Below are 16,862 nucleotides of genomic sequence, written 5' to 3'. Positions count from 1 at the left end.
CATACTGCCAAATTAGTTCAAATGTGCTTTAAGGACAACAGAGTGAATGTTTTGGAGTGGCCATCACAAAGCCCTGACCTCAATCCTATAGAAGATTTGTGGGTAGAGTTGAAAAAGCTTGTGCTAGCAAGACTGCATATCTGACTCAGTTACACCATTTCTGTCAGGAGGAATGGGCCAAAATTCCTGCAAACTATTGTGAAAGGAGACCCGAAACATTTGACCAAAATTATACAGTTTAAAAGCAAAACTAACAAAAACTACCAAGGAAACGTGTGTAAACTTTTGACTGTCTAGAAATTAATAAAAAGTTCTCAAAAAAAAAATTCTCTCATTATTCTGGCATTTAGCAAATGTAAATCGTTTAGGTAATCCTAACGGACCTAAAATAGTAAAACTTTTTAAGAGTGTATGTAAACTTCTGGTTTCAACTGTGTGTGAACACAGTATACAAGTATGTATGTATGTATGTATGTATGTATGTATGTATGTATGTATGTATGTATGTATGTATGTATGTATGTATGTATGTATGTATGTATGTATGTATGTATGTATGTATGTATGTATGTATGTATGTATGTATGTATATATATATATATATATATATATATATATATATATATATATATATATATATGATTTAAATATATACATTACTGTATTTTTTAATAACTAATTCTTATATAACCTTAATGATTAAGGAAACATTTGACCTTTTAATATTAGTATTAGTATTAATATTAAAGCAAACGTTCACCCAAAATGTTGTCAAACCAGGTTATTTATGAAAAATCAACATGGAGTTTGAACTATTCCAAAAAGATTGACCCTGCAGATGTGGTTGTCATTTATTCACACAAATGTTTATCGATGGTGTTATCTTACAGAAGCAGAGTAAAGACCGGTTCGGTTTGGACGGGGATGAAGAATCCACCATGCTGGAAGAATCTGTATCGCCAAAAAAGTCAGTGCACATGTATTGTTCACTCATACACCCATCATGCAACATGCTTTCAGGCAGCAGTCATCGTGTCACATTTGTAATTGCATTGTGATTACACACACCTACAAAAAAAAACAGTTGCTTTCATTTGTATTCCACTGTTGTTTCTAATGACGGCGGCGGAGAAGCTGCCGTTTTAATCATCAGGAGATGGAGACAGGTTTTCTCTCTTTCTACCCTTGATTCAGAAGGCGCTGAGGGCAAGGAAACCAGATTATTATTTCTACAAAAAATAAATAAATAAAAGGGCATTCTCATCATCATCTGCGAGGCGTCTTTTAAGATATCAGGTTCCTGGAAGAGAGAGATACAAATAGTGAATGCTTCCCTTTTTACATTGTGCTATTTCTCAGCCACTCCATTAAAACGTATCATTATTTGTATATTTGGGTCATTTCATGAAGCCTGCTGCACTTTTTCAGTGTAATAAGATCATTTTTAAAGCATTTCTGCTACTTAGAGTTTAAAAAGGACAGTTAATATAGTTTACAAATTGCATTGTGCATTTCAAGCTACTTTCTTTTAATCTGTGATATATTCATGGCTTTATTAAGGTTAATATTCAAAGTCAGAAGAGTAGAAGGAAACTTTAATGCTGAAATGTGTACAAATACTCAATTTTTATGAACGAATGGTTTGCTACAGTATTTAAAGCTGTTTAATTTGTTTTGGTCTTATGCATGATTATCAAAGTGATTTGATTTGATATTTATTTATATAATTATCTACTTATCTTATATATTTATTTAGTTAGTTAGTTAGTTAGTTATTTATTAATATATTGAATTAACAGTCTATTTTTTTTGTTTAATCATTCACAGCCAGACCATTTTTATACAATTTTTAATTCATAGGAAGTGAATAATCTTTCTGAATATTAGTTAATAAACAGTGATTACCATTATAAGTTTAAAATATTTTTCATTCATTATATTTTTATCATTATGCATTTAATTAAATAATTAAGTAATGACGCTATTTATTTATTTTTTATGAATTCAAATTATTTATTAATTTACACAATATATCAATTTATTTTAGTTATTTAATATGTTTAAGTATTTATTTATCCAATTTATTTATTTTTTCTATTTATTTATTTATTTATCTAATATATTTATTTATTTTATATATCTACTATTTTTATTCATTTATTTAAGTATTTATCCAGTATATTTACTTATTTATTCAAAATATTTATTTATTTATCCAATTTATTTATTTTTCCCCAATTTATATATTTATTTTATATATATATACATATATATATATATATATATATATATATATATATATATATATATATATATATATATATATATATATATATATATATATATATTTGTTTATTTATTTATATATATATAATTTATTTATCCAACATATTTATTTATTTTCTAATGTATTTATATTTGTTTAATCCAATTTATTTATCTAATATATTTATTTAAGTATGTATTTATTTATCCAATATTTTTATTTGTTTACTTATTTATCTAATATATATTATATAAGTTTTATATTATATTATATCTATCTATCTATCTATCTATCTATCTATCTATCTATCTATCTATCTAATATATTTATTTATTTCATTATTTCATTATTTATTTATTTTTTTTATTTATCCAATTAATTTTTTTATTTGTTTGTCTGTTTATCCAATATATTTATTTATTTATGCATCTAATATATATATATATATATATATATATATATATATATATATATATATATATATATATATATATATATATATATATATATATATATATATATATATATATTTGTTTATTTATTTGTCCAATATATGTATTTATTTGTTTACTTATTTATTTATTTATTTACTTATTTATCTAATGTATTTTTATCATATATATCTATTTATTTATCCAATATATTTGATTATTCTTTTATTTATATGTTTATTTGTCTAATATATTTTTTATTTAAGTATTAATTTATTTTGGTATTTATTTATTTATCCAATTTATTTATTTATCTAATTGTTAATTTATTCATTCATCTAATATTCTTATTTATTTATTCAATTTATTCATTTAATTATTTATTTATTCATTAAATATATTTACTTATATTTATTTGTCCATTTATTTATTAAATTTTCTGTCTATTGTTTGTTTATTCAAAGTAAATAATCTTCTTGAATATTAGTTAATAAACATTTATTAGCATTAATAAATAGAAAACATTTTTCATTTATTATATTTTTCATATTTATTTTCGAATTTAAATTATTCAAAGGTTTAAATGTAAAAAAAAAAAACATTTAAGACTAATACATCAGACAAACTTAATGAGATGCATCGGCTGCAAAATAGTCATTATGTCTGAATGCAGGAGAGAGGGAGACGTTGGGCATCGGTGCCCGTGTCTGTCCTCACGCCAACTTACTCATGTTACTTCTAGCACTATAATCCAAAAATTGAGGCCTCTCACAATGAGCTGTAATTAAGCCGTAGTGCCTGAAGCGTCTGTTTTCCTGGTGCGTCGCTCAGCTGAGTTTAATAGCTGTCAGTAATTACCGCAACAACAACAACAGCCATCATTCACAGACAGAGGAGTGAATGCAGTCTGATAATGAGCTATTGCTTGTTTCACAGGTCCACCATCCTCCAGCAGCAGTTTAACCGGGTGGGTCGAGTCGAGCACGGGTCGGTGGCGCTGCCTGGCATCATGCGTTCAGGGTCAATAGGAGGCCCCGACACTTTCAACATGGGCACGATGCCCTCGGCCCAACAGCAGATCACCATGGGACAGATGCACAGAGGACACATGCCCCCTCTGGTCAGAAACCGCAACTGCACTTTTCTTTATGTTCATAGTTGAGTCAGTAGAGCGGTTCTGCTTTCAGAACTCCCATCTGGCACTTGTAATTCAATAGGATGTAAATGGGACTGTCGCTTTTTATCATTTGGATAATTGGGCGCTCATAGGTGTAGGATAGTGAATTTTCAAACTTAATTTTAATAACGTGCTTTAGATTTGAATTTTTTTTGTCAAATTGACCTTTTTCTGATTTCATTTTAATCCAAACTTCATTTATTTATTTTTTTTAACATGATTTATCATGCATCACCACAGTGGAATGAACCACCAACAATCTTGGTAACAGACGTTTGTACCATTTAATTTTTTTATTTAGTTTATATTATTTAAATTTATATATTTGTCATTTATATATATATATATATATATATATATATATATATATATATATATATATATATATATATATATATATATACAGGGCTTTACATTAACACCCGCCAAATGCGGGTAGATTTCAGCTTTGGCGGGTTAGACAGATAATCCAACTAGCCACTTTGCATTTTACATTGTAGTTTTCTTAAACCAGGGTTCGACAATAAGGATGGCCCAATATGCGTGCAAATGTGATCTTAGACTCGAGAAGCAGCACGACTGAAAACAATAACTGTGTTCGCGCGAGACAAAGCAGGTGAATACCGTATGAGTATGATTACTCGTGCGCAGAGGTGATGTGATGCACGCGACTGTTAAACCTGCGCGCGCTCCCGTTTACTTGCGCCTTTTTTCCCGTTCACTTGCGATCGGTTCTCTTTGAAAAGACTAGGCAAAAAACTATGCTCGTGTACCCACAGTCCTGCTGCTTTTAAGAGCTCAAGATTGAAAAGAATATCTATATTTGTAAGTAACAGCAGCAGTCACTGCTTTTGTTTGAATTATTCTCAGGCATGTGAACATCCTTTCATAATCACTCGTGGTATGTTTTTACCTGCTTTCTTTTGCTTACAGTTATTTTTGTTAATATAGTTTAATTATCATCCTTTACAATAACATTTCTTTGATATGAGATTAACTCCCCATTTATGTGTGGTAACCGCTGATCTGGGACCTTTAGCCAGGACAGATTACTGTGCATATTTTAGATGCATAACAATAGATCTTTTTAAATGTTAATTAAAAAAAAAAAGTTTTGTTGAATAAAAAGTGTATGTATACAGCTATATATTTGCTTGTTTTTGACACATTTAAATATGTGGCTAAGAAATAATTATTTCTTTTTTGTGTGGTTAAAGATGAATTTGGTAAAACCTTTATTCTAAACCCTAAAAAAGTAATGCGAAATAAAAACCAATTGCAATGCGACACAACCCATTTGCTCATGCACAGTAAGCAAGCTCATACACAACACACATAAACAGTGGAATAAATGAGGAGGCATGTGGACAACACAACATTTAAATCAAGTCATTTTAGCTTGTCAAAGTCACATTTATTAATATAAAATATATTTTCCAAACAACAAAATTGTGGCTAGTGAAAATGGCAAGTGGCTAGTAATGTTGGAAATCTACTAGCCACAGTGGCTGGTGATCAAAAAAGTTAATGTAAAGCCCTATATATATGTATATATATATATTTATATATATATATATATATATATATATATATATATTTATATATATATATATATATATATATATATATATATATATATATATATATATATATATATATATATATATATATATATATATATATATATATATATATATATATATATATATATATATATATATATATATATATATATATATATATATATATATTTATATATATACACTCACTGGCCACTTTATTAGGTTCATCTGTCCAACTGCTCGTTAACACATATTTCTAATCAGCCAATCACAGCAACTCAATGCATTTAGGCATGTAGACACGGTCAAGAGGATCTGCTGCAGTTCAAAATGAGCATCAGAATGGGGAAGAAAGGTGATTTAAGTGACTTTAAACGTGACATGGCTGTTGGTGCCAGGCGGACTGGTCTGAGTATTTCAGAAACTACTCATCTACTGGGATTTTCACGCACAACTATCTCTAGGGTTTACAGAGAATGGTCTGTAAAAGTGAAAATATCCAGTGAGCGGCAGATCTGTGGGCGCAAATGCCTTGCTGATGGTAGAGGTCAGAGGAGAATGGCCAGACTGGTTCCAGCTGATAGAAAGGCAACATTAACTCGTTATAACCGAAGTCTGCAGAAGAGCATCTCTGAATGCACAACATGTCCAACCTTAAGGCTTTTTGCCAAAGAAAATGTTTGCTAATGTCACTGCTCTTTCACTCTGGTAAATGTACAGTTTGACCACATTGATTAAGATTCTTTAATATACAGTAACTTGCGAAGAAAGCGGATGTTATGCTAATGTGATTAGCGCCCCTTGTGGTAATTCAATGAACTGCCCTCTGATGCGCTTCAGAACATAACTATACATTAACAAATATAAGTAATGTTTATAATTTAATATTTGTCAGCATGTTGTGTTCTAAATGACTGTTTCCTCTGACATCAGAGTGTGGCCCAGCAGGCACTGATGGGAACCATTAACACCAGTATGCAGGCTGTCCAGCAGGCACAAGCTGACCTGGGAGAGGTAGACAATCTTCCACCTCTGGGACACGACATGGTAAGACATTATCCAAAGGGTAAATGTGTATGCAGTGCTTAAAGTACATATGAAATCAAAATTAACCATATTGATCTTGTTAGCTAGCATTGCTAGTTTTGTGATGAACAATTCATCTGCGCATGTCATTAAGAAAAAAATATATAGTCTGCCTTTGTAATCTTTAATTGAAATCCGAAAATGCACCGTCACATTCGACAGATTACATCTGTCTGAGGTATTGGGCGTGGCTAACATACTTAACCACTCCCCGATTTTTCTGAATAAAACGCCTAATTTACTACATCCAATCAGCTTGCAGTAGCAAAACAAGCCCTGCCTACTGTTTCCTCATTTAACATTCCTTTTTTTTTTTTTTTTTTTTTGAAACTGCATCACAATACAAAAAACAAACAGCTGCAGCTTCCGGTTCATGTGGACTTTAAATAACAGCAGTTGTAACTGTATTTAACAAAGGTTTATCAATATGGCTGCCAATTAATATGGCTGCCGATAAATTTCCAATGAAATCGAGAAATAAAATCAGGTGTCAGCAGGGCCGGCGCTTCCATAGAGGCGACCTAGGCGGCCGCCTAGGGCGGCAGAATAGAGAGGGCGGCGTCCCCGAAACTACCCTCGCCACCCGAGCCCTCATCCACGTCTAGGGTGGCAGAATAGATAGAGCGGCGTCCCCAGACTATCCTCGCCACCCGAGGGCAAAATTATATCCGCGTCTAGGGTGGCAGAATATAGAGAGCGGCGTCCCCGAAACTACCCTCGCCACCCGCGCCTCATCCGCGTCTAGCGCGGCAGAATAGAGAGGGTGGCGTCCCCTAAACTACCCTCGTCACCCGCGCCTCAGTTATAGCCGCGTCTAGAGCGGCAGAATAGAAAAAATTAGGTCACTTTAGGTTTGAGGGCGGCGTGACCGTCCTTTGCCTAGAGCGGCAGTTCAGCTTGCTCCGGCCCTGGGTGTCAGTTTTATTTATTTGTGTTTGATTTTGGTTTTCAATACAAAATCATATCAAGATTTGAATTTTTGGCTTATATATACATGCATATTTGCATTCAAGTTATCGGTACTATCGGTACTATCGGTTATCGGAAATCTGTATCGATGCATCCATACAGTTTTTTTGTTTTCTTATTGTTGTAAATCTCAACAATAATTGTTTACGTCTTTGCTGTTTATTGTGGATTAATAAACTTTACACAAACAGAAATTTGTTGACCGTTTTAGCTGCTCATAAACTGATCCTCTCTTTCTTTTTACTACTAGTTATAGCATGAAATAAACTTGTTAAAAAATAATATAAAGATGTTAAAATATACAGCGCAGCTAACTAAAATGTACCATTTTTAAAGTAATACATGTATTTTGATCAAAATATGCACTAGAATAACTTATAATATTAATAGATATTTTTGGTTTACCTCTTGTGTTTATTATTTAATGCATGTTTTAATAAATCTGTCATAAAAAAACACTTCAGTTGACTTGTTTGGCAAGTACAAATTATTTAAAGCAACATTTATCTTTCAGTTTAACCTTGGAACAAATAACGATGTGATATTTATTATGAAAATAATTGATTTATTGTCTGATATTTGATTATTTTTGGCATATTTGACCAATGTCTATAGCCTAAACTGTTTCATTTTGTGCTGCAAAAATAATGATCATATTTCTGTTCACCATCAAATGATTTTGTCTGATTTTTATTTATTTTTTTGGTTTGCAAATGAAAGATCCTTGTACAGTAAGCAGGTCCTAGCACAAGCGATGTATTACATAGCAGAAGGTTGCTAATTCAAATCCCACGGGAGCCAGAAAACGCACTGCAAGCTAGCATAAAAGCCTCATAATGCAGTTATTTATTTGAAGGATTTTGTTATTGTGACATTATAATAACGTATTATGGCACAGCCGTACAATTATGGCTCATTTATTGACGTTAAGTGCTGAGATGGTCATCGATCATTTACCTGCGCTTAGATGACCTTCATTTGTAAGAGAAAAAGGCAAAGGATGAATTTTCTTTAATTTACGCTGCTCTCTTTTCTCCATCAAGGCATCCAGAATGTGGGTTCAGAATAAAGTGGATGAGTCCAAACACGAGATTCACTCTCAAGTGGACGCAATCACTGCTGGAACGGCATCAGTGGTCAACCTCACTGCCGGTACGTACCAAAGCAAGAAATTACCCATAAAAACCACCTGTGCATTCAGTTACATAAGCAATAAATATACATTTTATATTTATAAAATTAACAATAATTTTTTTTAAAGTTTTATATATATATATATATATATATATATATATATATATATATATATATATATATATATATATATATATATATATATATATATATATTTATACAACAGTTCTGTCTGGTTCTTGAATCTGATTGGCTAATAGCCGTGAGATATTTTGCCAATAACCCCACACAAAGGCCTCTTCACCTTTGTGTATTACTCCGCTCACATACAAACAGAGAGACTCTACAGTTTGACAAACATTCCTGCTGTTTGGCAACATCATTTACTTTTGAGGCTATTGTAGTCGAGAATGTAGTTGTTTAGATTGCAACTATGCAGTTTATTTACAAGCATAGTCCCTATTTTAAAAATATTCATCATTTCTGACAGACAGCGTGTCAGTGTCCATTAGTAAAGACGGTTGATGTTGTCTATCTACAAGATGGCGCCAGGACTGCATAATAAGCTTAGTAGATTACAACTGTTGAGCCCGAATAAGCGTCGCCGTTTTTAAGGTGGACCGGATAGAGCCAATAAGAAGTTGGTATCAGCCTCGTCCCTCCTTAACGCAAACACAACAGCAGTCTGGTGGCTGCGCTGCTGGGGGTTGATTATTGTGATATTATAACGGTCACTTAATGTTTGATGCATTGTGTATTAATGTCACGTCTCCTTTAAGAGGACCTTTGAGATGTAAGCCCCCTATTGGTAAGCACACATGTATGGGAGCACAGTTCAGTTCACGTCGCTCTACCACTGTGTCATTCTTTTATTTCAATAATGTAACATTTTATATTGCGACGGATGTTTGAGTGGCTTTTCCTTTCCCTTTTGCCTACTCATTGTCGCTGACTGGCATGTATGTAGTCGACAGCACTTGGGAGAAATGCATAAAGGCCATTTAGAAGAGCGAAATACAGTAGTTTCTGTCTCCTTTTTTTAATTCCTGCCATTCTCCTCTGATTCCTGTGTGATATTGCTCATATATATATATATATATATATATATATATATATATATATATATATATATATATATTATTAGGTACACCTTATTACTATCTGGTTGGGCCCCTAGACTAGATTGCTGTTTGATTGGTGTTAGTGAGGCCAGCAAGGGGCGCTTAATCTGCGACCTGTGTGAGTCCGAATACCCCAGTATAGTGAAGGGGTCACTATACTATCAGTGAGTGCTGTCTTTTGTATGAGTTGTTAAACCGATGTCCTAACTCTCTGTGGTCATTAAAAACCCCATGGCACTTTTTGTAAAGAGTAGGGGTTTAACCCCAATGTCCTGGCCAAATCCCTCTATCGGCCCTTACCCATCATGGCCTCCCAATCATCCCCATCCAACGAATTGGCTCTATCGCTGTCTCTTCACATCGTCTATAGCTGGCGTGTGGTGAGCGCACTGGCGCCGTTGTCCTGTGGCTGCCGTCGCATCATCCAAGTGGATGCTGCACACTGGTGGTGTGGAGAGACCCCTCTCTCATGATTGTGAAGAGCTTTGGGTGTATGGCCATACACGATAAATGCGATATACACAATACATTACATTACTTATCTTCATATAGTATTCATGAATATATAAATATGTACCAAATAAAATAAAATATGTAATAAATCAAATATAGCAAGCTTAACACGCCATGAAATTAGCCTTAGCAAGACAAACGATGTGGTGGAATTGAAATGCACATTGAATGCAATCTCGACTTTCCCAAAAAATGACAAACTGTAATTCTGTCATGGTTTATATACGCTGTTGAACACTCTTTCCAGAAACGTCTTTTGTCCAGTCCCACAATTGTGCGGAAATCATGATGATTTAGAACGGGGGTTCCCAAACTTTTCAGCCAGTGACCCCCAAAATAACAATGCCTGTGACTCGCGACCCCCAATATCCCCTGAGGTGGTTATAAATACAGAAAACTTGCATGCAAATGCGCACACACACCAATAGACCCAAGTCTATTCTTCATTTATTTATGTATGTAAGTGCTGTAAATGTGCCGGAAAGTTTAGCCTGGTATTATAAAATCAATCTGCTGCATCTGACGCTATTGCTAAGTCTTTAATATAATGATTACCCCAGGGGTCGCAATCCAATAGAACTAGTAACTATGAGCTACTATAGTAACTATATACTAATTATAAACAACAATTTTTTTTTCTTGTCAGTAGGTTATGGATAAAATATGCTAATTTCTATGGTTTAATAAAAATAAATAAATATTTGGAAATCACCAGGTGACCCCCCCCCCCCCCCCCTTCATTGTCCCGCGACCCATTGAGGGGTCCCGACCCCCACTTTGAGAACCACTGATTTAGAAGAATATCGCACAAGCAGCCTTTTAAGAGTCTTTTTTTTTTCTTATTTCATTAGCCGCAATCGATGATAGAAAATTAAGTTTCATCTCGGCGCTAAATAATAAGTCTCTCTCCAATTGCGCTAATAAATATTTCCATCAATGAAAGTGAAGTTTGTTGTCCTGAAGCTGAACCGCTTGGCAGGATCTGTGTCTTCTCTGGAGAGTTTCCACGCGGAGCGGACCAGGTTTCTGCTGGATTTAATCTCCTCGTGCCATCTGTTTGATAGCAGCGAGATCTGCCTGTTAAGCAGCAGCTCAGCTCCGGCTTCTCTGTGTCTTCTGCATCTGTTCTCCTGCCCCGAAGAGCTTGTTAGGATGTAATGTGATGCACTGCTGAAGGACTGCATGTGTGTTCGGCGTCATATGGAGCTCATTGTGGATGAGATCACCAATAATGGTCACGTTACTGCAGATGTCCTGAGAGGGCTGATTTCAAGCCATAGATGTTAAATTGACCTGCTATATTTGGATCAGCGTGTTAATTCATGCTTCCTTGTTGCAAAATATTAACAGCTAGTAAGATTTCTAAAAGTTAAGTTCTCATTAAATTCTCATTACCGAAACAGAAGTTCTCTCTACTGCCGCAGGTGAGGTATACATGAGAATGGAGTTATGGAGGATGAGGTACCTCAGTATGTTTTGTGAGTCTCTGTGTAAATGTTTAGACTTTTAAAAAGTACATTTAATCTATAAAAGTACAATGTAAAAGAGTGCTTAATTCGGTAATGATCAAAAAGTCATTTTGACAGGGGAAATTATACCAATAATGCTTAATATGCAATATGCAATATGCTTAAATTACCGAAACAGAAGTTCTCTCTACCGCAACGGTTGCGGTATATATGAGAATGAAGTTGAGGAGGATGAGGTACCTCAGTATGTTTTGCTAGTAACGGGGGAACTACAATGAATTAGCTCATTTTACTCAGTGCTGATATTTCGACTTTTAAAAAATACAACGGAACAATAAAAATACAATGTAGAAAAGTGCTTGTTTCGGTAATGATAATCGAGAAATCGTGTAATCATTCTGACCGGAAAATTATTTCAGTAATCTTCATGTTACTGCAGATGTTGCATACCTGATAGGGCCAAGCTCATTATTTTAACATTAAATTCACAAGATTTATTTAAATTTAGTATGCAACATGCTTAAATTCTCATTACCGAAACAGAAGTTCCCTCTACCCCAACATATGCGGTATACAGTATATGAGAGTGGAGTTGTGGAGGATGAGGTACCTCAGTATGTTTTGCTAATACCAGAGAAACTGTGATGGATTAGCTCATTTTTTACTTAGTGCAAATATTTAGACTTTAAAAAAAGTATATAAAAGTATATAATTTAACTTTTCAAAAGTACAATTTAACAATAAAAGTACAATGCAGAAAAGTGCTTGTTTCGGTAATGATAATCCAAAAGTCGTGTAACTATTCTGACAGGGGAAATTACGTCAATAATCTTGATGTTACTGCAGATGTTGCAGACCTGAGAGAGCTGCTTAAATTCTCATTACCTAAACAGAAGTTCTCTCTATCGCAACGGTTGCGGTATATGAGAATGGAGTTGTGGTGGATGAGGTACCTCACTATGTATTTCTAACAACAGAGAAATTACAATGCATTAGCTAATTTGCAAAGGTACATAGAAAACTGCTTGTTTGGGTAATGATAATCGAAAAGTTGTGTAACCATTCTGACTTGAAAATTATTCCAAAAATCTTCATGTTTCTGCAGATTTTGCAGACCTGAGAGGGCAGAGTTCAGCAAATTAACATTAAATTCATAAGAGTTACTACTTTAAAATAGGCAATATTCTAAAATTCTCATTACCGAAACAGAAGTTTCTTATGCAGTCTTATGCAGTGGTTGCGGTAGATATGAGAATGGAGTTGCAGATGATGAAGTACCTCAGTATGTTTTGCTAATAACAGAGAAATAATGATGGATTAGCTATTTTTTTACTCAGTGCAAATATTTAGACTTTTCAAAAGTACAATTTAACAATAAAAGTACAATGTAGAAAACTGCTTGTTTCGGTAATGATAATCCAAAAGTCATGTAACCATTCTGACAGGGGAAATTATTTTAATAATCTTCATGTTACTGCAGATGTTGCAGACCTAAGACAGCTAAGTTCATCAAATTAACATTAAATTCTTAAGAGTTGTATAAAATATACTGAAATTCTCATTACCGAAACAGAAGTTCTTTCTATCGCAGCAATTACAGTATATGAGAATGGTGTTGCGGTGGATGAGGTACCTCAGTTTTTTTTCTAATAACAGAGAAATTACAATGCATTAGATAATTTTTACTCAGTGCAAATATTTAGATTTTTTTAAAGTACATTTGTACAGCAACGGTACAATGTAGAAAACTGCTTGTTTCGGTAATGATAATCAAAAAGTCGTGTAACCATTCTGACTGGAAAATGATTCCAATAATCTTCATGTTAAGAACAATAACTTCATAAGAGTTACTACTTTAAAATATGCAATATTCTTAAACTCTCATTACCGAAACAGAAGTTCTCTCTATTGCAGCGGTTGCGGTATATATACTGTATATCAATAGAGTTGCGGAGGGTGAGGTATGTTTTTCTAATAACAGAGAAACTACAACAGATTAGCTCATTTTTACTAATATTTTTACTTTTAAAAAGGACATTTGTGCAATAAAAGTACAATGTAGAAAAGTGCTTGTTTCGGTAATGATAATCCAAATGTCATGTAACCATTCTAACAGGGGAACATTATAGCAATTCAATTCAATTCAATTCACCTTTATTTGTATGGGGCTTTTACAATGTAGATTGTGTCAAAGCAGTTTCACATAAATGGTCATAGTAAATTGGAACAGAGTATTTCAGTTTTTTAGTGTTGAAGTTCAGTTCAGTTTAGCTCAGTTCAGTGTGGTTTAAAATCATTACTGAGAGTCCAAACGCTGAAGAGCAAATTCATCGATGGGTAGCTCTACCAAATCCCAAACCATGCAAGCCAGAGGCGACAGCGGAGAGGGAAAAAAAACTTCACCAATTGGCAAATGAAGAAAAAAAAACCTTAAGAGAAACCAGACTTAGTTGGGCATGACCATTTTAATTTTTCCGCTGGCCAAACGTCTTGTACAGAGCTGCAGTCTCAGCGGCGGAGGCTGGAAGCTGGCCTCAGCGAAGACTCGTCTGTCCCTTGAGCATCACTAGAATCCGTATAATGTTCTCCTCTCCTCCATGACCAGCACAGCAGCTGCTCAGGATACGGCCTGGTCTAGGATATGGAAACCTTGGGATCATCTCGTCGCTGGTCTTTGATCCAATCAGTGACTCTGCATAGTCTGAGGGCCTCGTGATGAGCATCCCCAAGTGGAAGTGGAGAAAAAGGAGAATGATTAGCGTAGCTGCTGTTCATAGTGTATATAAACAAGATGCAGTAATCGTCATGTTACTGCAGATGCTGCAGACATGAGAGGGCAGAGTTTAATTTAACATTAGATTCATAAGAGTTATTTAACAGCATTATGCAATATGCCTAAATTCTCATTGCTGAAACTGAAGTTCTCTCTACCGCAACTTTTGCTGTATATGTGAGAATGGAGTTGCAGAGGATGAGGAGCCTCAGTATGCTAATAATACAGAAACTACAATGGATTAAATATATGTAGTATTAGCTAAACTATATACACCTTAACCCTCAGGTGACCCCATAGACACGGATTACACCGCTGTGGGCTGCGCCATCACCACCATCTCCTCCAACTTGACGGAGATGTCCAAGGGTGTGAAGCTGCTGGCGGCTCTGATGGAGGATGAAGTGGGCAGCGGGCAGAACCTGATGGGAGCCGCGAGGACCCTCACAGGGGCCGTGTCTGACCTGCTGAGAGCCGTGGAGCCCACGTCTGGAGAGGTGACCAATGCAAAACACACAAATCTAACAAAAATGCACTGCTGTTTACAGGCAAAAAGGTGCTGCCATTCTGCATACAGCAGTGGTTCTCAACTGTTTGCGACATTCTGTCTTCATGATACATGTTTTGGTTGTCAAAAAGTTCTCTGTGCTGATTGTGGATTTTGGCTTTCGCTTGTATGGTGACTCTGCACTGCCAAAACACGGCACAAAATGCTTTTTCGAATGCAAAAACATTGAAAAAAAAAGAAAAATAATTAAACCCAGACCCAAATGAAATTTTTAGAGGTTGTGTTTCAATACAATTGACAGAACGTTAGGTCGAATTTACTTTTTAATGTGCAAAAATGTTTGACAAAGAATTTTGGATTTGGTGTTGCAATGAACTTAACCCTTGTGTACTGTTAGGAATGTTTCCATCCACTCTGGGGTGATACTGAGATGTAATTTGGCCACAAGTTTGTCTGTCTCTCAGCAAATGGAATGATTTTTGGTGACAAACCTTATTTTGAGGGCAAAGCAGTGGCGCAGTAGGTAGTGCTGTCGCCTCATAGCAAGAAGGTCACTGGGTCGCTGGTTCGAGCCTCGGCTCAATTGGTGTTTCTGTGTGGAGTTTGCATGTTCTCCCTGCGTTCGCGTGGGTTTCCTCCGGGTGCTCCGGTTTCCCCCACAGTCCAAAGACATGCGGTACAGGTGAATTCGGTAGGCTAAATTGTCCGTAGTGTGTTAGTGTGTGTGTGAATGTGTGTGTGGATGGCATCCGCTGTGTAAAAAACTTGCTGGATAAGTTGGCGGTTCATTCCGCTGTGGCAACTCCGGGTTAATAAGGGACTGAGTCGACGAGAAAATGAATGATTGAATGAACCTTATTTTGACACATGTTTTGGGAAAATGCCTTGGAATTTTTCAAAAATTCAACAATACACTCTGGACAAAAATGACTACCCTTTCATTATGTTTGGGGCTGTTTTTGCCCCTTTGACTTCCATTATAATGACATGGCATGTGTGCATACAGCTTTGTACGCTTATCTTAATATGTTTAAGTAAATAAAAAATAAGCAGCTCAGCTCTCAGAACATAGTAAACACCGTAAGTGTATTCATGCACACACACGATAGTCTGCTGTTTTACTCCAAAGATCTCCATATAAAAGCCAGAAACTTTCATTTTTTTTCCACAAGACTATCTATTTAATGCTCCCAACTGATGGCCAACAGTAAAAAAGAGCAAATTTGACCTCTTCCCATGAGGGAAAACCACTAACAATCAAGAATGCATGATTATTTGGTGTTGTGGCTTTGCAATAAAAATGTCATTATAATGGAAGTCAATAGGGCAAAAACAGCCCCCAACATAACGAAAGGGTAGTCCATTTGAACAGTACACAAGGGTTTACTCTGATTTTAGGGGGACTTAAGTAGCACAGTGTGTTTACATGTTGGTTGGTGTATGAGGAAGTGTAATTGTAGTGACTGCAGATCTGATAAACAGGATGTTATTAGCTGTAAAACGTGGAGGGTCTGTTTTGAGGTATGTGTCAATCTAACCCTACAGCCCAGACAAACGGTGCTGACAGCGGCCGGGAGCATCGGACAGGCCAGCGGAGACCTGCTTAAACAAATGGGAGAGGGAGAGACCGACGGGAGATTCCAGGTAAATGTTCCTTTTACTACAGTGACTCCTGGACCAGAGGTATTTTTCTCTCTTCACAGCATTACAAACTGATGTAGAAATGGGTCACATTTTATTTCAAGGTACAGTTCTTGCTAATAATAAACCATTAACTATGACTTTCAGCTCAATAAACGCCTACATTTTTGCCAAAACTGGAACTCTTACACACAAAAAAATATATTTTTTAT

The 16,862-nt window shown here is 35.0% G+C and overlaps 1 protein-coding gene across 7 annotated transcripts in view; it reads left to right on the top strand.

The window, feature by feature from the left end:
* Window positions 1–16,862, top strand: part of tln2b (talin 2b) — a 259,057-nt gene that overhangs the window by 135,867 nt on the left and 106,328 nt on the right. For 4 of the 7 annotated variants that reach the window (XM_087312504.1, XM_087312503.1, XM_087312501.1 and 1 more), the window contains 6 exons: window positions 891–967; window positions 3,634–3,817; window positions 6,370–6,483; window positions 8,535–8,643; window positions 14,790–14,998; window positions 16,555–16,653. In XM_087312504.1, coding sequence (XP_087168630.1) covers window positions 891–967; window positions 3,634–3,817; window positions 6,370–6,483; window positions 8,535–8,643; window positions 14,790–14,998; window positions 16,555–16,653 — 792 coding nt within the window. Of the gene's footprint in view, window positions 1–890; window positions 972–3,633; window positions 3,818–6,369; window positions 6,484–8,534; window positions 8,644–14,789; window positions 14,999–16,554; window positions 16,654–16,862 lie in introns of all 7 variants that reach the window. The other 3 variants (XM_087312506.1, XM_087312505.1, XM_087312507.1) reach the window with 1 other exon arrangement.

The sequence above is a fragment of the Danio rerio genome, chromosome 25, assembly GCF_052040795.2.
Source record: "Danio rerio strain M-AB ecotype USA chromosome 25, GRCz13ab, whole genome shotgun sequence".
Classification (NCBI taxonomy): Eukaryota; Metazoa; Chordata; class Actinopteri; order Cypriniformes; family Danionidae; genus Danio; species Danio rerio.
The sequence above is the reverse complement of the archived record's forward strand: the minus strand, read 5'-3'. Positions and strand labels throughout refer to the sequence as shown.